General features: G+C 42.9%; 2 protein-coding genes across 2 annotated transcripts; both read left to right on the forward strand.

Annotated features, from left to right (window-relative positions):
• Positions 1–1192: 1192 nt before the first annotated feature.
• Positions 1193–5195, forward strand: LOC122417530 (uncharacterized). Its single transcript, XM_043431078.1, has 2 exons — positions 1193–1290; positions 2807–5195. The coding sequence occupies exon 2, from the start codon at positions 2816–2818 to the stop codon at positions 4547–4549; it is 1734 nt and encodes a 577-aa protein (XP_043287013.1). The 5' UTR covers positions 1193–1290; positions 2807–2815; the 3' UTR covers positions 4550–5195.
• A 9260-nt stretch (positions 5196–14455) lies between these two features.
• Positions 14456–22617, forward strand: LOC122417033 (forkhead box protein D1-like). Its single transcript, XM_043430260.1, has 2 exons — positions 14456–16156; positions 22418–22617. The coding sequence occupies exons 1-2, from the start codon at positions 14872–14874 to the stop codon at positions 22597–22599; spliced, it is 1467 nt and encodes a 488-aa protein (XP_043286195.1). The 5' UTR covers positions 14456–14871; the 3' UTR covers positions 22600–22617.
• The last annotated feature ends 901 nt before the right edge of the window (positions 22618–23518 follow it).

Here is a 23518-nt window from a genome sequence, read left to right on the forward strand (position 1 = left end):
CCGAAAACTGTCTTGAAAACTATTTTTTATTTATGATTTTCAATTTTCGCGCAGAAACGCTAGCCGCCACGTTGTTTCGGTTTGTGACGTCACTCCGTTAGTAAACAATACAATTGCGAAAGACCAAAAGTAACAAGATTTTTGAAAATAATGAGTTATAATGGTATGTCATTGGTGTCTCGTGCCTGAATGCAATAATACAAGTGTAAAAATGCCACAAAAGTTGTGGATTCATCGCCACCATCAACATATTTATCATTGGTAAATTTATACTTTCTGCTTTCACAAAACCGTTTTCCATAATGCGATTTTAATCAGATGAATGATAAAAGTCTACAAACGTGCATAATAGCTTGTAAAATTTCCAAATAACACAGAGCGCACAATAAGAATCTAGATTGTTTACTATAAATTGAATTATAAAATTTACATTGCATCTTTATGAATAAATATTGATGTTTCTCGTTTACTTTTTACGAAATCTATCATAATCATGCATTTTTATACATTTTTTTACATGGTGTAAAATACCCTATTTTGTATCGTCGCGATCCACTCTCCTTAAGGGCATAAAAGAGCTGCGGGAACGCTTGACCTTATACCGTAACTTACAAGGTCACGGTACGAGGTCACACAGCGATATTAACTTTATAGGTTACCAGTTGCCAGGAACAATCGATTTGACAGTAGCAACTTTGTTGACCGGCTCGATAGAATAGTCGCAGGATAATTTCTCACTGCACGGAAATGGGAGTTTGAAGTGGTGCGATCGAATGTTCGAACGAGCGTGAAATCGCAGGGCGCAGAGATTTTCACACTGATATATTGAGACCGGACACCTGTTACGCATCGATTGCTAGTGCAGAGTCTCATGCACTGATATAAAAATGAAATGGTTGTAATAAAGCGATTGCCATCATGGCACGAAAAAGATGTCGGAAAGTTTGTTCTTTCGAAGATTTCCCGTTCGATAATCTGCACGCGTTATTCTACACGAACAAAAAAACAGATCTTCAATATTTTAGCGAAATAGATATAACAGGGGTTTGGTGCTTCTCGCAGTTGTTGGTCACGCCTTGCAAAACGTACGACACAAGGTCTCAGTGAAGCGGTGAGAATTGTTCGGTGAACGTTCGCGAGTCCCTTGTCTCCGAAAGAAGTACTTGAAACGTCATGGATAAACTCCATTTTCAAAGGGTTTTTGTATTTATACAAATCGCAGGAATATTATTCGTTCCTGGTCAAAGTCTAGTTTTGCTGAGTAGAACGCCCGATCTCGCCGCAGTAACGGTAAGCCGTCTGAACTGAGAATTAGTTAGGAAAAATTTTAGATCGAACTTTTAATGGTGCACGCATCGCCAAGTGTCCAAAAATCAAACTGAAGTCCGTTGATATCGTCGCGAATTTAACGGTTACGTGAATATAAAAAATATCAAAAAGTGTGATTTAATTAGTCGGTTCTGGCTGTGATCTGTTTTCGGACGGCAGATTCTTCTCAACGACGCAATGAATAAATAAAAATACGGAGCAGTTTATTGCGCGCGTCGTCACACCTTTTACGCCGGTCACGAAAATTGTTTTATCACAAATTGCACACACGTTTGCCACAACCGAAGAAACCAGAGCCGGTTCACACCACTTCACTGATCATTACGAAATTTATTCGTCGCGATTTCAATAAAAATTCACGGAGAAATAGGCACCGAGGCGTCTGACATGTGACGGCGACCGTCACATTTATTAATTTATACAAACATAATTTATCGTTATATTTTACCAACTACGAGAAGCGGCACCATCGATTTTGAGTTGGTCACGTGAGCTCGATAACTCAAGAGTATGGATCAGTCGACGAACCTCACTTGGAATTTTCGAAATCGAAATTCTTTGACCGATTAAGGTAGATGGGTGAATATTCGCTATCCAAGATTACGCGATGATATTTTTGGTAGGCAAAAATGAACACGTACTGGATAGATTTGCAAAATTTTGACGCTAGTTACCGTGTACTTTAGCAGCAAATTAATTATATTGAATATCGACTTTTCTCTGACACTTATCAGTCCGGCATATGAAAGCCGTACACACATGAAAAGTTATTGAATTTTTTCGTTAATTATATCCAAGATTTCGGGAAAAAAAATCGATCGTTGTATTTCGTGGATATTCAAGAATACATGAGTATTTTAGTTTTTAAACCTTACCATTGAAAATCGGCTGAAATATGAAAAAATATCTGATGAGAAATCATTCGGATTGCACGAGAAATGGATCAGTAACGTTTGACAACGCTGCATTCAATATACGTTCGCATGTGACGTCAGTTCGACCTTTTGGTCATATTTTGTCGTTCGTTAGCTTCGCCACGTTTTTTTGTAAATTTTAAAATCTTTTGATCGTTCATTTTTTCATTTTCCTCCACGGCAATACTACTTTGGACAGTAAACTCACTTCATAACCTATAAAATTTGTAAACAAAACTGACAGCGTGACGTCAACAGCAGCGGCGCAGCTGCTGCACCACGCTGGTCAAAATGGACTCTGAAATTGTATAAAAATGTTGGTTCTTTACCAATTACACTTATAAAATAATAAAATAATTGTTTTCGAGCAAGTTTCGTCTTATGAAATTTTCGAAAAATAATGGGCTGACAGAGCTTTTTTTTAATCGGTTGAACTGCCTCGAAGAAATTCGATTTCGAAAATTCCAAATGAGGTTAGGTGACATTAAAACATGATTTTATATCCGTCTCGGATTTTTGAATTCAGAAAAAATATGAATGAGAATCGTTCCGATTATTTCCAGGCGACAGTCATGGGAGCCTGCTACAAGGAACGAGTGAAAGAAATTGGTCTGGCTGGAAACATCCCCAATTCTTTTTACACTTCCATTGCCTCGGGAGATCCGACGTTCACCATGGTTTCCGTCAATGATGAGAGAAGTCTGATGCAAGGAGCCGAAATCCCACTGATGTTGCGCTACAAGTTGCAACTCTTCGCGGTCGCAGTTACATCATCGTCGGACCTCAAGGAAACTCTCCTCGAGATAAAAAATTCTCGGTGGTGGAATCACTTGGCTCGCTTCTACATATTCGACTCCGGTACAGAAATACGGTGTTCGGACGCATTTCAGTTTCTGTGGGCAGCATGGACGATGGATATACTCAAAGCGAAATTCATCTGCAACCACGCTATTGACGGTCCATTGATTTACATGTTCAATCCTTACACGAACCAGGCCGGAGACCATTGGAAATTAGAGCGAACTTACAAAGGCGTAAACGAGCATCCCTGGACTCTCTTTGTCCGGAAATATGATAAAACTTTGAAGACTTGTAAGAATATTGATTTTGACCAAACGAAAAATCCCGGTGGGTACCAAGTTCGAATATCGCTGCCCGAAGAAGACGTTTTACCAACTCATTCTGGAAAAAACATACATGCTCGTACCGAATTTAGTAATAAAAATTTAATGCTACTCTCGCAATACATGAATTTAACAATCAATCCGAAACTTTGCTCGACAGATGAATTAGGGTTCATCGATAAAAATGGCATAGGTCACGGTGAAATAGAAGATTTGACTACCGGTCGAACCGACATTTTGTTCCGTTTAATTCCGATAACAAGCGTCCCGGAATTGCGGGGGAACTCGTGGTTGAACGTAAAATTAGTTGCGGTGACCCAATACACGGAATACCAGTCTCAATGGCACAAATTCATTGCAGCAATTGATTATTATTCCAGAATCGGTGTCTGTATTGTATTTGTCATCAATGTATTTTTCATGAAGTACGTTTTACGACAATCATTCATGAAAGCTCTTCTCAACACACTGCGATTGATTTGCAACTCTTGTCTCGTCAAATTACCGAACAATTTCGCTCCTAGAATTTATTTGGCCTGTTTGTTTAGCTTTTTCATAATTATTCAAGCATTGTATCAGGGTCAGCTGGCTGCTCGATTGTCGAAACACGTTCGTTATCCGAACATTAACAATAAACGCGATTTAATGAAATCTCATTATTCGCTTCACGGGCCCCAACGTTACAGCGTGATCTTTAGTGAGAACGTCTATCAAGGACGTTTTTTTTCGTCTGAAAATACCTCCAGTTGTTTAGCCGAAGTATTAAAGAGCTCATCGAGTGCCTGTGTGGCTCGTAGAACATTTTTGATAGATCATAGTGTCAAGTTAAAGCTTCACATGTCCAAGCACTCGGTTGCAGAGTTCCCGATGAAATATCCGACCAGAGAAAACTGGCCTTTGGAAGAGAAATTTCAGCGAAAACTTTTAAATTACATGAGTTCTGGAATCTATGAGCGTAACTACTACAGTATGTACTCAAAGCAAATGAGTATTCTAGACTTCAATGAAAATGGGATCGAAGATGACAGTTTCAGAGTTTTCAGGCTTGAGGACTTGGATTTTGCATTTTTCATCTTTGCAATCGGAATAGTATGTGCGATCTTTGCTTTTGTCGTTGAGTTGTACATTCAATCGGAACAGTCAATGCGGGCCAAGAGACGAAGGCGTGTCGCGCGGCGTTAAGGGGGGAAACGACATTAGAAGGCTGTTTGAAACTGATTTTTTGTGATTTTTTTTTGGATGGGAAGAATTAATTAGAGTTTGACAGCGTATTCTTGAATAGTTGAGCTAACGATTTATGCAATAAAAAAAACGAATTTTTTGAAGCTCCTAACGTGGTTCCCCCCCTTAAACTCCAGACCTCAGGTCTTGGTGGACGAGTATATTTGTTAAGCTTGATCTGCATTTTCCAAGTCACTCTAATTGGCATTCCTCGTGAGACAGTAATTCGGTCTGTCAAATTTTTAAATCTGAGAGCACGTTTTTCACGTTCCCATTTACATGATAATTTTCCGCAAGGCTTTCGGTACGAATTATTCTGACGTTTGTAATTGGGAAGAAAAATTTGTCGGTTCGGCGAAATTTTCGTTGGATCAACGAGTCCTTCACCTAAATAAATATTCGACTAACAAATGATTCTTCGATTAACTTGAAGTTAAAGTTAAACTTGAACTTAATCATTGATAATAATTAATCAATAATCAATTTTTAACTATCGAGCTTGTGGTGTCTTATGATTGTGGACTTTTGTGTAATTGGCGTCAAGACGCTGCCGCGTCTCTAGATATTTCGTTCGCATTTATGTATGTCATCTACAGAAATTTTGTGAGTTCCGTGAATAAAAAAATATTATAAATATTATTTCGTTTATTATTGCTATTATTAAAATTATATTGTGAAAAATCGCACTTCCGCTTTGCACACAAATATTCTATTGCTTAATTGAAATTTCGATTTTTAATCTTCCTCGTTTTTTTTTCCATTGCGAAGTTGAGTTTCGTTTTCCCCTGAGACAGATGTCTCGTATCCAAGAGCTCGTAACGAATACTTCGTGTCCTGTAAACAATTTGATACGAAAAGTCTGTATTGTTGACATTGAGTTACGGTTTGCCCTCCGGAGGGTTTCGAAGGAGCTGAATAAATTCCGTTTGGACGTTTTTTTTCGGTTTTGGAAATTTTTCTTTTTTTATCCAAGCCAGAAAAGCTTCGGTCGACCAAGGATTTTCTTCCGGTTCACTGACGAATCGATGCTCTCTAAAAATGCGAGGAAATCGTTGGAAACCGAGACGAATGGGGGGGATCGATTGATAGCCAAGTCGGACGATCCGTTGGATCGATAGAAATTCAGGAAAGACCGAGGCTCTCGCGCACGCAATCACGATCTCCTATTCCAGCGACGAGCTCCGAATCCTCTAACAAATACACGCTCGTTAAGCAGAACTTAACGACCCCGCCGTTAAATCTTCGTTGGCAAGATGGCCACAGCTGGTGTCTTTCTAGTCAAAACCCACACCGAGAAACATTTTACTCCGAACACATCACTCGTCATTCTTTTTCCGTCTCTCTCCAGCAATATTAATTTCTTCATTATTTTTCATATTTAATAAAAAATCATCGGGCTCGGCGAGCCTAAAAATTCGTATTCGAATTTCGAGAATTAATATCATGATAAACTATCTAAATTTCCCAACTTTCAGGTCCTCCAATACATTCAAATACCGCCAAAATTCAAAACAAACAATTTTTATCGAATTTTCTTTTCATTATTTTATCATTTTAAAATAAAAAAATGTTCCAAAGTCCTTTGTTTCGTGAAGTTGGTTTTTGCAAATTATATTAAATCAAGTGACAACGACAAGGTTTTGGGAAAGCCTTTAAAAACATTAAAAACCCAATTCGACGCCTTTAATGATTCTGAGATGATTCTCTGGACTTTTGAAGTCGCTTTTATCGAGGTTCAGACCTCGGGCCTTGGGTCCGTTGGCCAGACCGATCGCTGCCGTCTTCGAGTACAATTTCTGTTGAAATTATTGTTTTATTTGTAACAATAATTGAATGAATGTCCGTAGATTTGATTTTATTCAAAACGAATGTGCAATGACGGGGTGGGGTTCAATATGTCGAATAACTGAATTGTAGAACGGTCGATATTTCGAAATTTTAAAAGTTATGATATCAGTTTGGAGAAAAATAAGTTATTCGAAATTCTTATTCCCGATCAACTATTCAGCAGATTGCGCGTTTAATCAAAAATTCCTTCTTTGAATTCATATTTACCCGAAAATATATATTTCAATAGTTTTCATTTCGAATGCAATTTTAACAGATCATCTAAATGTCAAAAGTTCATATTTTCGAATTCAAAATGGAGAGTAATTGTTTTACAGACAGACCAGAATATAGAGTAGCAAAAAATCGAAAGTGAATTTTTCGAGCCTATAAAACTTAGATACGCGGAATAGCGATGACTCGAAAAGGCGAAAGTCAAAATGACGATGTTTAAAATTGGAGATCACCGGTCTGAGTAAGCGAGTGAGTGAGACGCGTGTATTTGGAGCTCCACTGCATTTCTTTATTTTGATCGATCGACTTTCTAACGTTTCGCTATTTTGACCGTTCGACTTTTTGGTGTTTCAGTATTTCAACCTCAGTAATATTTAGTCTTTCGTTATTATATTTTCAAAATTGTGAATTTTCACAGTATCGCTGACCGTAGTAATTTATGAATCGAAAGAGTGATAGTCGAATTTTCGAAAAATCGATATTTTAGTCATCGTCCTATGGGCGATTGTTACATTCTATTTTCGATGTAAAAGTGCTTCGAACCTTGCAGTTTCTGCTTTATTTATTTTCGACATTCAAAGCTCTAGTCGAATCTATCCGTCTCCATATTATCATTCGAAGTTTATAAATTCGAGATTTTAGCTGTTCGAAATTTTAGTCATTCCAACATTTGATCCCCACCCCAATGACGAATGATATCTCGAAGCGAACTCACTGTTTTTTTCTCGTTACTGAAACATCGAAAAAATTCGATCGATCGATCGATCGAGTAAGTGTGACAATTCCAGGACAAAAAAGCAAAAATATCTTGCTAGCGAACGAGCCAAAAAACTGAAAAACATGAGAAGCCTAATAATCGAGGTTCCCAAGGGATCGACCACCGAGCTTGTCTCGTAAATGTTATTCCAAAGAGTGTTAATGCGGGGTCGAAGGTACAAGAGGGCACGATTACAGCTAACGAGCAACGAAGGGTATCGGGTTCGTCGGTGAGTAGAAAAAGTGGCGAGAACGGAGACGACGCGGAGCGAGGTCCGCCTTCAGCTCGGTGCCCAAGCCAAAGCCCTCCGGAAGGTTCGTGGCTGGCGGCGCAGGAAGGAAGCGTACAAAGGAGAAAGAGCAAAAGGCGCCGGGCGCAACATTGTTTCGGCGGAGCATCGTTCGACGGAGCAGTCAAAACAAAAGGCTTATTGCGCGCCTCGCCTCGAGCAATCGCATCGCACATCGTCGAGGAGGAGCCGGCACGAGGGTGTCGAATTCCTCGCTATCGCTGTCGGCGCTTTACTGTTCTTTTTCATTGTCAACAGCACGACTATGTCAGGCGACGGCTTCATTATCGGAGCATTTGGATTAGACCGAGAGTCACTTTCCGACGATGGAAGGAGCCCGGTCAACGGCCTCGGTGCCGATTTCCTTCATGACGCTGAAGTTTGCAACGTTGGAGTCCAACGAAATGATAAAAAAAAAAAAAACTCCAATAATTCTATTAATTCTCCAATTTCGTTCTCTGTCGAATTTGCAATTTGTAGTTTTTCAGCCTGCACCGATACTTCGTGAAATAAATAAATTGGTGAATTACAAATGTTTTTTTTCCTTCATTTCGTTGGACTCCAACGTTGCAAACTTCAGCGTCGTTTTCCTTCGGTCACCGGTCAATGGAATTGAATTTTGAATGAGGGGCAGGAAAAATTTGAGAAGTGAAGAATTTTCGAATCTTTAACTTCGCAGATTTTCCTCGGGCATTGTTTCGACGGGAATTGCGCGCGGTGCGCAGTCCTCGAAAAACGTGAGGACCCCCGCCGCCAATGTATACCGCCGAAAACATTTTTTTACCCTCCAATTTATTACAACCGTTCGCAACACCCACAGCCTCCTCCGAACCGCTTCGTGCGCCGCACATCCGTTGAAACGAGAGTCTGGACAATGTTCCTTCGCTCGCCGATCCGAGGTGCCGAAGGCACCTCGCGTCTCGGGAGATCCCGCGACGAGGAGGGCAGGCAAAAAATATAAAAAAAGGAACAACGACCCGGGAAGAGAAGCGAGCAGCATCGGAAGGCGTTTCTCGAAATAAGACCGCAGTTTATCCGCTCTCGGGGAGGCGCACAAGCTATTTCAGAAAACGTACGAATCCGAGATCGCGGCGCTGCAGCAGCGCCGGGCCCGAGCTCTCCGCCCGGTCGCTCCGGGCACGCGACACCGACGCTGCTCCCGTCGAGTCCGAAAGCCACTCGAGACTCGCGTGTGCGGTCAAAACTTGGCGCACTCTTACCGAACAATCCTCGCTCCCACAACGATTTTACAGACGATTGAAAATGCCGTTGGAAACGGCGGAAAGGCAAACGACCCGCTCGAACCCCAGCCACGATGCTTTCCCTCGAGCTTCGAGATTTTCAGACGCCTTCGAACCCGAACGGGTTTGATCCGCCTACTCGGGCTACCGGAGTTCAGAGCTGGATGTCATCGCGCAGGGGAGCGAGGAACGATCGCTGGGGAGGATCCTCTCGAGGCCATTTATTTACGTTCCAATGTCCGTGTGTATTTTCCTCCTCGCCGAATCCCTTTTTCCCAACAAACAACTTTTATCTCTTCCTCTCGTGTTCTTCCGCGCTCCAAGAGCTTATAAATATCCGGACGCGGGAGCGGCCAGCGGGGAATCGGGGGAAGAATTCTTCGAGATACTTGATATTAAAAGGAGAGCCGAGAGCTGAGGAATCCGGCGAAAACGTCGGGGAACAAGTTAAGAAAAATGGTAAAGCTGCTGCGGAAGCTCCCGAGCAGATCCCGAGTCTGGGACGCGCGGTGGTCGCGCGCGCGAGCCAGCATTTTACACCGGCGCGAGGGCCTAGGGAGATGTAAACAATTTAGTTAACGGGACCGCAGTGTTTTCGGACGTTTTTCCGAGACGGGCCAACTTTACTCTTTCCGCAGCTCTTCGTCTCTCGAGCTCCTTCTCACCGAGTATTCCCAGGTCACGAATTTTCGCCTGCACTCTCATGAAAAATGGGATTTACATTTTTTCGTCGACACTTTGAGAGCTCTCGTATTCGATGTTTCGTGCACAAAAATCGACGATTCAATAGTTTTCGTGACTTCGTTAAATAATTGAGGGACTGCAAACCTTTTGGTCGTTAGCTTCCCTCCGTCGAGTTGTTTCGCACAAAAAAGATTCACTGGATCGACAGGTCCGAACGACTGGGACTGGGCCGAAGTTGGAAAAATTCGCGTCAAAAATCCCGAGACTCCGCGTCACCCCTCCGCGAGGCTCGCTCCGCACGAATCGTTAAAACTCAAGAGTTCGAGATTTACCCAGTAAAAAGAGAAACTTCCGATGCAGAAGAGCTCGCGTCTCCATTTTCGACGCGGTGAAAAACCGACAGTAAAAGGGGTAGGGAAAAAATCTCGGGAGCCTGCTGCTGCTACTGCTTGTCGCGGATACGAAAAGGTTGTGCCGAGTTTAGGGGCTTGTAACAGACGTGTACGATCAGCGGTATAAAATTACGGTATCGTGTAAACACACGGGACTCGTCGGCTCGTGTGATGCCCGCTTGGGTGGCCCCGCTCGCAACGACGCGTCCCCTCCCCGCCGCCTGCTCATCCTCTCCTTTTCTCTCCCTCCTGCGAGACTCTCATACGTCGACGTACCTCACGTGTTACGCACCAGTTGCGAGAAAACAACTCGCGCTCGTATCTCTATAGTGACCGGGTCTTCATCGTAGTAAACTATTAAAACGGTGTAAATACATAAATTCGGGAGACCCGGGCAAACCGGGCTGGCTGAGGAAATACCGTAATTTTCACGAGTTTTTACTGTCGAACGTCAAAAAATAATGTGATATTTCCGAAGAAAAAACGATGTCCGAGGGTGCCTTTCAAATGATTGTGAATTTAGTCGTTTGTGGTTTGTTATTTCAGTTCAATTAGCCTTGAGGAAGTTAAGGAGTTTCGGTACAAAAGTCTAAATATTAAGAAATTGATCAAATTTGGTGATAATGTTCTTCAACATCAAGTGCGAAAACACAAATTTTTTCAAAATTTTCTTCTACTTAGTTATCGAGTAATTATGCATTAAAGCAGATTTCTTATGCCCGGAATATGACCTATATATATGGAAACGCTATGCTTATACACGTCAACTTTGGTGATCAATTACTCGATAACTGTGTAGAAGAAAAATCTTAAAAAATTTGTATTGTCAAATTTGGCACTAAAGAATATGTTCACCAAATTTTATAAAATTCTGAACTTTTTGAAATTTTTTATGCTTTTAGCATGGTTTAGCATGGCAACATTGTATCGCCTGTACCGAAACTCCTTAATGCGAATCTAATGGAAATCGAAAATTCCAACTTTAAGACTTGTCATCTTGAAATATTCTATAAATATACACCATGCGTCTATTCCCGGAATTATTAGAGGATCTACGTCTAGTTATCGAGAAATCAATGAACAAAAATCACGTTTTTTGAAGGGTTATACAATAGGCTCTTATGACAGGTACCCTGTGCGATGATTTGAATTCAATGTACTAGGATCCTCCCAACTTTGAAGAGCCAAAAACGAAAATAAGGATGTAGAATGATTTTAGAGACCAATGATGTCTTAAAAAACCCTTGTTACCGTTGAAAATAACTTGGGAATGGAAAAAGAAAAAATACTTTTTGAGGTTAACGAATAATAACGGCATAAACAGCGGAAGTTTCGACAACCTCATGAGCCGGCTCCGCTATCATAATATTCAAAATTTATCAAACTTAACAAATAAGTTACACATAATTTTAATAGTTGCGAGAATAAATTTTAATCGTTTTTTTTTATCATCAAGAGAGCAAAAAAGTTCAACGCAAAATCTTCCTTAACCGCTTTTTTACAAGTAATGGAAGGTGGAGGAAAAAAGAGTTTTGAGGTTAATGAGACTGGAAGAAACTCGAGTTGTCATTTTTTCGCGGAATTTCTTCGTCGCTTGCTTATTCTTGCATTTTTTTTGAGTTTTGGGTAAATATTAAAAAATGGCGGAGATTGCGACCAGATCGGAGGGTTTGAAGCCCGCAATTTGTGCACGTTTGGCTCCTCGAAACCGCCGAGTTCAAGTCGCATGAAAAAAAAGCAGCAGAAAACAAAAGCGCCTGATTATGAAAAAAGGGCGAGAAGGAAAGACAACCGAGTACTAGTTTGATTTACGAGCCTTTCGGATCGTTTCCTAGCAGTTTCGCCCTTTCTCGAGGAGCTCAGGGTATTTTTTCAGGCATTTTGTTCGAGGGCACAGACCCTTGAGGCTGACTAAGTGAGCGAGAGAAAAGGGAGTCGCGGTAAACAGAAGCGCCAGCGTTCTTATCCGGGAATGCTGAGGGAAGTTCGAGAGCGAGATAGCCGAGGAAAGAATAAAAAAAGAAAAAAACCAGAGGACGAGTACCGAGCGAGCTAGCTCCCCGAAAGCGGACACCCTCGAGCCTGATTTTCGAGAGAGAAAAAAACGATTCCGTATCCAGAGAGACTCGAGCCTTCAACCCTTAAAACAAGGAGGCTTTGCGCAATAAATTTTCACAAGAGTTTCCTCCCCCGCTGCTCCTTCAATACGAAAACATTTTAATCCGTCGAGACTGTAAAATAACCGAAAAAAATGTGTACTCACTCCGCCAGTTGAGGTTGAGGCTCGCCAGCGACAGGAGCGACACGACAGCCCACCGAGTAACTCGAAAACTAAAATGGCGGCCGCAGCCTGCGCCTTCGCTCGCTTCTCTGTCGTCACGTCGTTCCTTCTGCTTCGGCCAAACAAACTCCTTGAGAATTCACGGTTATCCTCCTCCCCCTTCCGCCCTCAACTCTCCTGCCTCGCGAGCCTTAACCTCCAAACGAATACGAGCTTGCAGACGAAACTTTGCGGTGGTCTTACCATATTTTGTTCTACTCTGACGAAAAACACGGTTTGAGCGAGGTTAAGTGATTTTTATGTTATTTTGAGAACTGATATGTCAAGTGACCAAGTGACTTTTCGTGTTATTTTAAAAATCAAATTTCGAACCAACTTTTTTTTCAGAGTTCAATTCGAGCTCACGAATCGTCAAAAATATGATTTATTACCGATGAAATTTGATAGCAGGCGAGTGACGGATCATAACTTGGTCGCTCGCTCTTCGGGCGCCGAGTGCTTTCTTTCCTCTCGTAACTTTCGACTCTTCTAGCCAAGGGTTTCGTGCTTTTGAACGAAATTATTGTGCAGGAGGTCCTAAAGTCGTGAGTCTCGGTTAATTTGCCTCTCGAGAGGGTTTCAATGATGTTGATGCAATAAGTTACCAGTCGAATGGACTTTTGAGTCGAATGTTACGAGACTGCACTCGGAGAAATGCGGCAGAGAAAAACTCGAGAGATCGAGAGACGAACCGAGGGGACCTCGCTCTTTTTCGCTCTCATCGAACTCCGTCACGCGATACTCGGTCACGCCTCGTCAATAATAAACAAATCGAGAATTCGATCGAGCGAGGACAGAAATCGTCTGGCGAGTCCACGACGATGATCGACTCTCGTTCAAACGGTCGTACACAAATTTCGATCGTTATTTTTTTTTACGTATTGCAAAATTGGTCTCGAAGAGATTTCTAGATTGTCACAGAGCCTGTTGGAAGGTGTACCCGTGACAGTTCTAAAATATTCATCCAAATAAATTCAAATGAAATAAATAACGAGTGACATTTACATTAAATTGAATTAGTAATAAATGAAAATAATCCAGAAAATTCAATATTTTGTTGAACAATGTTGAATATTTTTTGTTTCCAGTTGCATTTTATTAGTTTTAAGGCGATACAACCATTAGGAATCTTCAGCTTGGGACTGGCACGAGTTCGTATCACAAGGGAGTGAATTTTATCTTGAATTCAGGCCACAAAACTTTTCTTTTTGTGGTAATTATTGCGGTCGAGGTTGGTGCACTTTTAAAATATCTTTCGCCGGTTCTTTTGCTCCTTCGTCACAGCATCGATGCTTTTCTTGACTTCTGAATCACCACCATTTTCCCGTTTGAAAGAGCGCGTTGCATCGTGATTGAGATGCCAGGAAAGCGACTCACCGGAAGCGAATTTTCGTCGTGACGGAATCATTCCGTTCGTAGTATTTCGTGGGAGATTGTAGCAATAAAAATAATCGATTTTCTATCAAGAGCGGGGGGTTGAGCGAGATTAGTGAAAAACATGAAAAATTGCTCAATTCCTAAAAGCAAAAATTCCAACTCGTAAGACAGCTCACAAAATTCTTACTGAAAAAAACTATTCAAGCAGAAACATCGACTGAGGATCATTTAAATCGCAAAAAGTGTCCTACGCGAATGAATCGTGAAACTCAAAATGGCGTCGTCACAGCGGACCGCCGGAGCGATGATTTCCTCCGGAGTTTAAATCCAAAGAAAATTTTCAAAACGTCACCCAAGCGACGAATATTGTTGAAAAAATAGGAAAAAGGGAAAATCTAATCATTTTGGATTTTCGGTTCGCTGGAGCGATCGAGGACGTTACTCGGAACCCGAGTCGAGCGATTGGTCCAGGCTTCCCAGATGGTGGCACGAGCCGGTTCGATTGGTGGGCCATGACTCGGGGCTCCGCCCCGAGGCGTGAGTCCGAGAGGGAGAAAAGTCACTCCCAGGCGAGCGAGTCGTCCCAAGGGAGCGCAACGAGTCCGAGCGAGATGAGTTTCTCGTTTCGTCTCTCTCTCGACGTTTACTCTTTTTTTCTCCTTCTGTTTTTAACGCTCGTAGCGACGATGCTGCTGCTGCACCCAACGAGTCGTACAGCCCAGGGCGGCTCGAGGCGAAGGATCGAGTCAAAGCTCCAGTCAGGCGTAACAGTCACGCGCGATAGTTCGCAGAGAAAGACTCGCGACGGGGATTCTGTGCGATTGGAAGGAGGCGAAGTGCGAGCGATGGTGAGAGCCTCGAGCCGGCGAATTTTCGAGCGAGTTAAAATCGATCTGTCATCGATTAATTAGAGTTTGGCTAGTTTGACAGATGCCACGAGTTAAATCGCGCGGACTGGAGTGTCCTGAAAGGAAAAATAGTGAGTGGAAGTTTATAGTGTGAAACTCCCGCGTTCCTCGATGTCGTCCTTCTGAGGGCCGCTCCCGCGCGCCAGTAGACCCGGATTCGTTGGATAATCGGAAGTGCGCGAGTGTATTTGGTGCGTCTGAAAAGTGCTCGCGCTCGATTAAGGAGGCGTCGGGGCTCCGGACAGCCTCGAGAGATGAAAAACGAGCTGGAGAGCGTCGCGGGCGGTCCCCACGGCCAGCACGAGCACAATCCGCACCACCAGCACCACGCGCACCAGCCTCATCACCTGTCCCAGGTCAACTCGAGTCCCCTGTCCCACGGGGGTCTGATGGCGACCGGAAGATCGAGCGTGTCCTCGATGGGGGCCCAGAGTCTCGGCGGGCAGGTGCAGATGCAGCAGCAGCAAGTGCAGGACGGCGGCGGGCTGAGCAGCGCCGGGGCTGACAGTCCCCGGAAGCCCGGTGCGCGGCGCCAGGAGAAGCCGCCCTATTCTTACATAGCTCTGATCGTCATGGCGATCCAGTCGAGCCCTGACAAGAGGCTGACGCTCTCAGAAATTTACACGTTTCTCCAGCAGCGCTTCCCCTTCTTCCGGGGCACTTACCAGGGCTGGAAGAACTCGGTGCGGCACAATCTCAGCCTGAACGAGTGCTTCATCAAGCTGCCAAAGGGCCTGGGCCGCCCGGGCAAGGGTCACTACTGGACGATCGATCCGGCGAGCGAGTACATGTTCGAAGAGGGCAGTTTCCGGCGCCGTCCTCGCGGCTTCCGTCGGAAGTGTCAAGCCCTCAAGCCCCAGTACCCGCAGTACTACCCCGGCACGGGCCCGGTCCCGGTCGCCGTCCAGGGACCCGGGTACGACAACCTCGGCGTCCCGGGCGTCGACTACTCCAACGGCTATCAAAACCAGTACCAAAACTACCAGGAGTACGCGATGTACGCTCCCCCGGCGAGCGTCGCCGACTGGGCCTACCCGGAGGCCCCTTACAAACCGCCCCCCATCGCCGAAGTCACGTACAAAACGACGGAGGTCACATACAAAACGGGCGACGGGTCCCTCTACAGGAACGGCGAAATCAGCTTCAAAAACGAACCCAATTATGCAAGGGCCCAGGAACAAATCGGCTACCGGACCAACGACGGCTTCGCCACCGCCAAACAAGAGCTCCACCATCAACAGTGCCACCAGGACATAACTTACAAAAATGAAAACGAGCATGAACTCGGCAATTGTAATTACAAAAATTCGGCGCTCGCCAACAATCCTGTTACGGGACAACAAACGACGACACCCGGCCAGGATTACTACCTCGGCTACGGCATCAACGGCTCGAACCCCAACTCCGTTAACGTCAATGCGGCGGCCGCCGCAGCCGCCATCAGGGGCATCCAAGTACAAATCAGCCCCGGCAGCCCCATCGGAAACGTTAATTCTCCGAATAGCGACTCCTGTCAAACACCCGTCACGGATCATCACGGTGAGTTTACACGTTTTTTCTTCCCTTTCCTTCCAACCTGAGCGACATCTTCGGGAAAACTCGTATTTTTCGAGTCTCTTATTTGCGAGATTCTTCGATTCGATTCGATGCTCCAAACGCGTTCACGTGGCAATCGCAATTTTACTTTTTTTCATCGATTTATGGTTTTTATTTTCAAAACGCTTTTAGACCGAGTTCAACGTACCGATTAAACTTATTGTTAGTAGATGTGTATTCAAGCATATTTTATTAACGTGAAAAAATATTAATAATTATAGTTTTGCAAAACTATCAAGTGACAGATGCAAATTTCCATGATGACACATTTTCACAGCTATTTTTCAAAGAATCATCTGTATTTTTTAATCGATTTTATTGCACCAAGTCTCATTTTGTTCCTCAACTCATCCTCTACGAATGCACCACGCAGATTTTCCTTCAAACTCGTTCCTTCACAAATCACGAATGAAAAAGTTTTTTCACTTAAGGAGTTTCGGTACAGGCGATACAATGTTGCCATGCTAATCCATGATAAAAATATTCAAAAAGTTCAGAATTTTATAAAATTTGGCGAACATATTCTTTAGTGCCAAATTTGACGACACAAATTTTTTAAGATTTTTCTTCTACACAGTTATCGAGTAATTGATCACTAAAGTTTACGTGTATAAGCATAGCGTTTCCATATATATAGGTATACATTCCGGGCATGAGAAATCTGCTTTAATGCGTAATTACTCGATAACTAAGTAGAAGAAAATTTTGAAAAAATTTGAGTTTTCGCACTTGATGTTGAAGAACATTATCACCAAATTTGATCAATTTCTTAATATTTTGACTTCTCTACCGAAACTCCTTAATGAACAATTAGCTGGAAGAGTGAAACGATAAAGTTAAAAAAACAATTACATGGTGGATTACGTAGACGAAAAAAATGAGACTCGTTGCAATAAAATCGATGAAAAAAACGCAGACAATTCTTTGAAAAATACCAGCGAAAGTGTGTCAGCGTGGAAATTTGTATTTATCAGTTGTTGGTTTTGCAAAACTAGCGTTTTTAATATTTTCACATCTTGATGGTACGTTGAAACTTGGTCCAAAAGCGTTTTGAAAATTTACCACTCACTACCTTAAAAGACTTTTTTTCGTTATCAACATGGAGCGGCGTTCGCGGTTTTTTCTGAATTTTTAACCAAATGGAGAAAATTGATTTTTTTATTCGAAATAATTCAACATTTTTTATCCGAAAATGTTTGACATTTTGATTTGAAAAAATTCAATTTCTTCGACCATTTTATTCTGGCCGGAATGAATGCATTTGACTCGATAAAAATTTGGCAAATGATTCGTTCGATTACACTCGGTGGAATAATGAAGCGGAAAAGTGAACTGACGCGTCGGTCAGGTCTCCTGACCTCGTTCGCTTTAGCGGGCTATTTCGGCTGGTCTTTGGGCCAGTTTTTTTTCAGCAGGGAGATGGAGAGAGAAAAATGGAAAAAGGAAAGATGTGGGAAAAGGGTAGCGAGTTGGGTGGCACGAGTAGAGTTTTGAGTTCAGTTGTCGAACGTGTGTTGACGCAAGAGTGAATAATCATGAGCGTACGGCAGCTCACCGAGGGTTGAGACGAAAAAATGGTAAAAAAAGTACGTGAAAAGGGGCTGAAAGTCTCGGAGGAGACGGACTGTCGTCGAGACTGGTCCGGGCCATCTGGAAAATCGGTTTGAAGAAGTTTTACGAGCATCGGGGCGCCGTGGGCTCGCAGTGACGCGGGAGAGGCAGCGGCCCGAATTTTTCTGCTCTTCGCCTCGGCTCTCGATGTATTTCGAAATATTAACGAATGAATTTCACCTCCCGGAGCTCTCACAGCCAAACGAATTTCTCGAGCACATCAACAATGCAATTCGCCTAAGTTTGCGCGAGTGTACTAAAGCTGTTTATTAACTCACGCTCGTCTCGGCGCTCGTCTTCCCGTCCGATGGTGGCGCGCCCTCGAATTAGTCGCGCTCCGAGCCCCGCTTCGCAAGCTCTCGGCCGGAGAAACGTCCCGCGGTTGTCATTTCTCTAATGGAACTTTCACGAGTGATTTGAGAAGCGCGCGAGAGAGAAAGCGGAGGGAAAGAGACGGAGGAAGATTTTTGAAGGAAAGAAAATACGAGCGAGGCCCGCTTGACGAGGCCTATTAGTCCCGTTGACAGTGTAACGTCACGCTAACTTAAAGATTGAAACTTTAATGACTCCCGTGTAACACGACCCGCGCACAAAACACACAGTCGAACGAGCCCACGAGTCGGAGGCGTTTCCACATTCGTCTTTGGGTGCATTCGACTCTTCCGCGTTCACGCCAGTCTGTGGTTAAACGAAGCGGAGTCAGGCGGCCCAGATTCACGTACAATCGTTCCACATTCTTCTCAGCGCGTTCCCAAAGTGTTCAAGTACCTTTTTATCCATAATTCGAAGTATTAGCTCTTCAATTTCGTGTTTTTTTTTTCCCCCTCGTATACACCTCCGTATCACAGCTGAGAGTGCGAAGCTCGCTAAGTTTCGAGCGTTGAGCGTTTATCGTCCAAATGTTTACGAGCCCGATAAACAAAATCTTCTTTAATGTATCGCTGCGTGCTCCCGTATCGGCGCCTCGCAGCTCGGTGAGAAAGAGAGGGAGACCGATAATCGTCCGATCGTGGCAACAAGTGCCACACATTTTTCCACCTCGATGTTATTCTCGGTTATTAGAAAATTGAGCGGTTCGCACTTCTCTCGGGAAACTTTCGCGACTCGATCTCAATCTCCTCGATTTTTTCATCTCGTTTTTCATTATTTTTTCGATCCTTTCGGAGAGGTTGAAAATGAAAAATTCGTGGTTCGATTGAATTCGCTGCGATCTTATTGAAAATGAATAACCGAAGGAGCTAATTATGTGAAATAATGAGATTTCGATCGAATCGGAAAGTGATGATTGGCGAGTGCACGCCTCGTCGCGGTTTCAGTCAAGGACGACGGTTTTTCGAGCTCGAAACTGACGTTTCGTTCTTCTCGAGCATGTGATTTTTCGAACGGCTGAATCCATCGCCTTGTGTTCTCGCGGGCCGTGGTTAATGAACCGGGAACTTGTGATTCGTGAGAGGAATTTTGACTGGCAGACGTACGAACGGCGACCGCACACGAAGCCGCTTAAAATCCCCGGGAGCTTCCGACGCGAATTCGCGTCCATCAGATTTTTTGTCTCCCGAGCTTCTGCGTGCGCGTTCCCCTGGGTTTTTTGCTCTGGTTGAAAAATCGTCGCAGTCCCTCGCTCTGGTGCTGGACGTCGTGGCCCGACCTGACCATCGCCGTCAATAATCTTGGGGGAATCGATGCTGAGACGAAGATCGAACGCGACTTCGATTTCTCAACGAATTTCCGAATCCGAAGTTCAAGTGACTTTTCCATCTTCGTGAAAATCCGTTTTTTCAGCGTGCCAATCGTCGCTCTTTCGTCCCTTCGGTTCTTGGCTCCCCTCCGAAGATCGAGAGCTCGTAAAAGTTGACGAGAACGCTGTTAAATGAATTGCCAAAAATGGGGCGCGTCTCTTCTTCGCTCTCTGTGGATCGAGTGTACGCAGTCGAAACGTGACTGCGTAAAACCCCGCGCGCTTGAAACACTCTCGTAAGAAAGCGAGGAAAAAATAAAAATAAGAAGTACGATGTAGGCACGAGTGAAGCGCACTGGCCACTTGAGCCGGTATCTGTGCTCGAGTGCTGCTGGACCCTTTGAATTTACAAGTTACGAGCGACCGTCTCTTTTTCTCCTACTTTAACCTCCTTTTTTCATTTTTTCTCATCTCTATGTGGGGTCTTGAAATCACATGATGAGGACGAGCAATTCGTATGCCCGGTTGGACATCGATCACTGCGCGAGCGTTGCAAGAAATCAGCAGTGGAATCGAGTCTGTCAATATTCTCTTCGACATTTCAAACCGAGTCTCCTAATCACCGTGGGCACATAGAAGAAAATATTCTCTGCCAAAAATTCTGTCGGAAGAGAAATTTTCGACTGGAATCCTCGAGACGATCTTCGACGACATTCTAACCTCACGAACTCGGGAAATCCGACTGGAGGGGATGAATTTGCTAGAAAAATTTTCTATGTTTTGCAGCAGCGCTGTTCTATATCGCCACTTTATTACAATATTTCACCAAAGTGCATAGTAATTTTAATGCCGAAAGCAGTTCTCTCAATTTTACTATGTACTACGGGCAAAATTCAGGTCTGCGAGATTCTTACATCGAACGATCTATCGACATCTGAATGTCACTCGTCTCTTTGGTGAATGGGGGACGATAAATAATTGAAAAACTGTAAAAAAAAATAAAATAAAAATACTGCAATGTATTTTGAACCCTTAAGAAACGACCATAACGATTTTATTCTATTCGTGTTGTTTATAACATTTTAAAAAATGTCAAAGAAAATAGTGCAGGAAAAATGACTCTTTTCACAAAAATTTATGTACAAATCGTAATTTTTCATTTAAAAAAAAAACATCAACTCCTTCTATAAACCTGAGAAATCACGCTTTCACGTAGTATCAGTTAAATTCGGCACGCTGGGGTGGATCGGACCCCGGATCTTCGCACGGTCTGACTTGATCGACTACCAAAATTAAACTAACCGGCCCTTTAAAATAATGACGATGAGGCTCTCTTCTCAAAGGTTCGAACTGTCGACCGAGGGGACCGCAAGTCCCATTTTCTCGAAATTTCTATTTGGTATCGTCGGTCGAAAAACGGCTGGGGTCCAATATACCCCGTGTGACTATTTAAGGGTTAAAAATAGGTGAATAGGACTGGACAAATTGTTTGAAATTTTACTACGGGTCACTGTTTCGATGTTTCACTAATTTTCATGTTTGTACTCGCAACGCCTCATATAATTTTGCTACGTTACCGAGCAAAATTCAGTCCGGTAAAAGGGCAAATACGAAGCTACGCAATTTTTCGTATAGCACAGAGCAAGGATTGCTTTTCATCAAACCATTTCGTTATTTACTATGTTTTTGATCAAAATTCGCTCCGTGTTCATTTTTTATATAGTACACCGCGTTATTTACCATGAACTGTGGTAATGGTCGGGTGGGGTTCAATATGTCGAATAACTGAATTGTAGAACGGTCGATATTTCGAAATTTTCAAAGTTGTGATATCAGTTTGGAGAAAAATAAGTTATTCGAAATTCTTATTCCCGATTGACTATTCAGCAGATTGCGCGTTTAATCAAAAATTCCTTCTTTGAATTCATATTTACCCGAAAATATATATTTCAATAGTTTTCATTTAGAATGCAATTTTAACAGATCATCTAAATGTCAAAAGTTCATATTTTCGAATTCAAAATGGAGAGTAATTGTTTTACAGACAGACCAGAATATAGAGCAGCAAAAAATCGAAAGTGAATTTTTCGAGCCTATAAAACTTAGATACGCAGAATAGCGATGGCTCGAAAAGGCGAAAGTCAAAATGACGATGTTTAAAATTGGAGATCACCGGTCTGAGTAAGCGAGTGAGTGAGACGCGTGTATTTGGAGCTCCGCTGCATTTCTTTATTTTGATCGATCGACTTTCTAACGTTTCGCTATTTTGACCGTTCGACTTTTTGGTGTTTCAGTATTTCAACCTCAGTAATATTTAGTCTTTCGTTATTATATTTTCAAAATTGTGAATTTTCACAGTATCGTTGACCGTAGTAATTTATGAATCGAAAGAGTGATAGTCGAATTTTCGAAAAATCGATATTTTAGTCATCGTCCTATGGGCGATTGTTACATTCTATTTTCGATGTAAAAGTGCTTCGAACCTTGCAATTTCTGCTTTATTTATTTTCGGCATTCAAAGCTCTAGTTGAATCTATCCGTCTCCATATTATTATTCAAAGTTTATAAACTCGAGATTTTAGCTGCTCGAAATTTTAGTCATTCCAACATTTCATCCCCACCCGTAATGGTTCCCCAAACTTTTGCATTGTTTGACACACTTCGTAGCGATTATTATTATAATATCGTTGTGCTCCGACCTTACTATAAAAACATTGTAATTTTGCTATAAAAGTCTCTCCGTCCAGCGAGCGCTGTCAAGCCAGCTTATCAATGCTCGTCGGGGACAAAAACGATGAAAATAGTGACACACCGTCGAAATATTCAGCAAAAAAATCGCCGAAAATTCTTTCCACTTTTTCTCAAACGTCACTTGTTTCCATGAATTTTGACCTAAATTTATCATCTTTTTTCAGGAATGCGAATGCAGTGTTCGAGTTCGAGTTCGAACAGTTCCGGTGGAGGGTTGATGGACCGGAAATCGTCGTACCTCGGGCACCATCCGTCGAGCTCGGTGAACCTTGGCTCGTTGGGCTCGCTCAACTCGTTGAATCTGAGTTATCTCGGCGACATAAGTTTACCGAGCAAGTACATATAGTACGAATTCGAACGCTGGGCCGGGACGAGGGCGGGGGCGTGGGGGGGGGGGGGGCGCTCAAGGGGGCGTGTACAGCGTACTGTGACCAAATAAAGTTCGAAGTTTGAGAGAACGGAGAATCCCGTTCGTCGAGAGGGAGAAAGAGGAAACGAAGGAAACCAAAAATACGAAAGAATCCCAAAAATTAATTTATATCTTGTCGTTGATGAATTCATTGTCGTTATTAATTTAAGCATCGAATTATATATAGAATTTGTAGAATAAAATAATGTTTGCTAAAAAAAAATGAAGGAAAGAAAATGTGAAGAAACAAATTTGCCTGATACTTTTTTCTTCCCGAACCCGAGAGGCCCCCCCGATTCGTCAACGAACTGCCTCGCCGCGATATTCTCGTGCGTGACGTCCGCGCAGGAAATCCACGTTCTTCGTGATCGTATTATTTCTATAAACGTCTATGACGAAACTCGAAATCCTGCGGTTCGACGATAAGGAATTTACGCTCCGAGAAAATCACGCACCACGATCCTCCGCGGGCTCAGCTCTTTCCGCCAGACTGCTTGGTGCGCTCGACTACGAAGATTCAAGAATTTCACAAACTTAAGGCAACTCCTGTACTGCGTGCTAGTCAAGCGAGCGCTGAATTTTCGAAACGCTTTTAGACCAAGTTTAAGGAAGTTGAAGCGATATATATAGGACATCATACGAAAAATACATTAGATTTTATTATTCCAAAATAATGAATTGAAAATTTACGTGAATCTTCTTGAATAGCGCTTAATTGTGTGTGAATATTTGAAGAGGTTTCACCGCCTGCTGGTAATCGAGATATTCATTGACGAAAATGACAGGGTTAAGGAAGTTGAGGCATTAGAATGAAAATGATGTCACCGCTTTTAAACCGATTGCATCTTATAAAGTG

Source organism: Venturia canescens, chromosome 10 (assembly GCF_019457755.1).
Source record: "Venturia canescens isolate UGA chromosome 10, ASM1945775v1, whole genome shotgun sequence".
NCBI classification, from domain to species: domain Eukaryota; kingdom Metazoa; phylum Arthropoda; class Insecta; order Hymenoptera; family Ichneumonidae; genus Venturia; species Venturia canescens.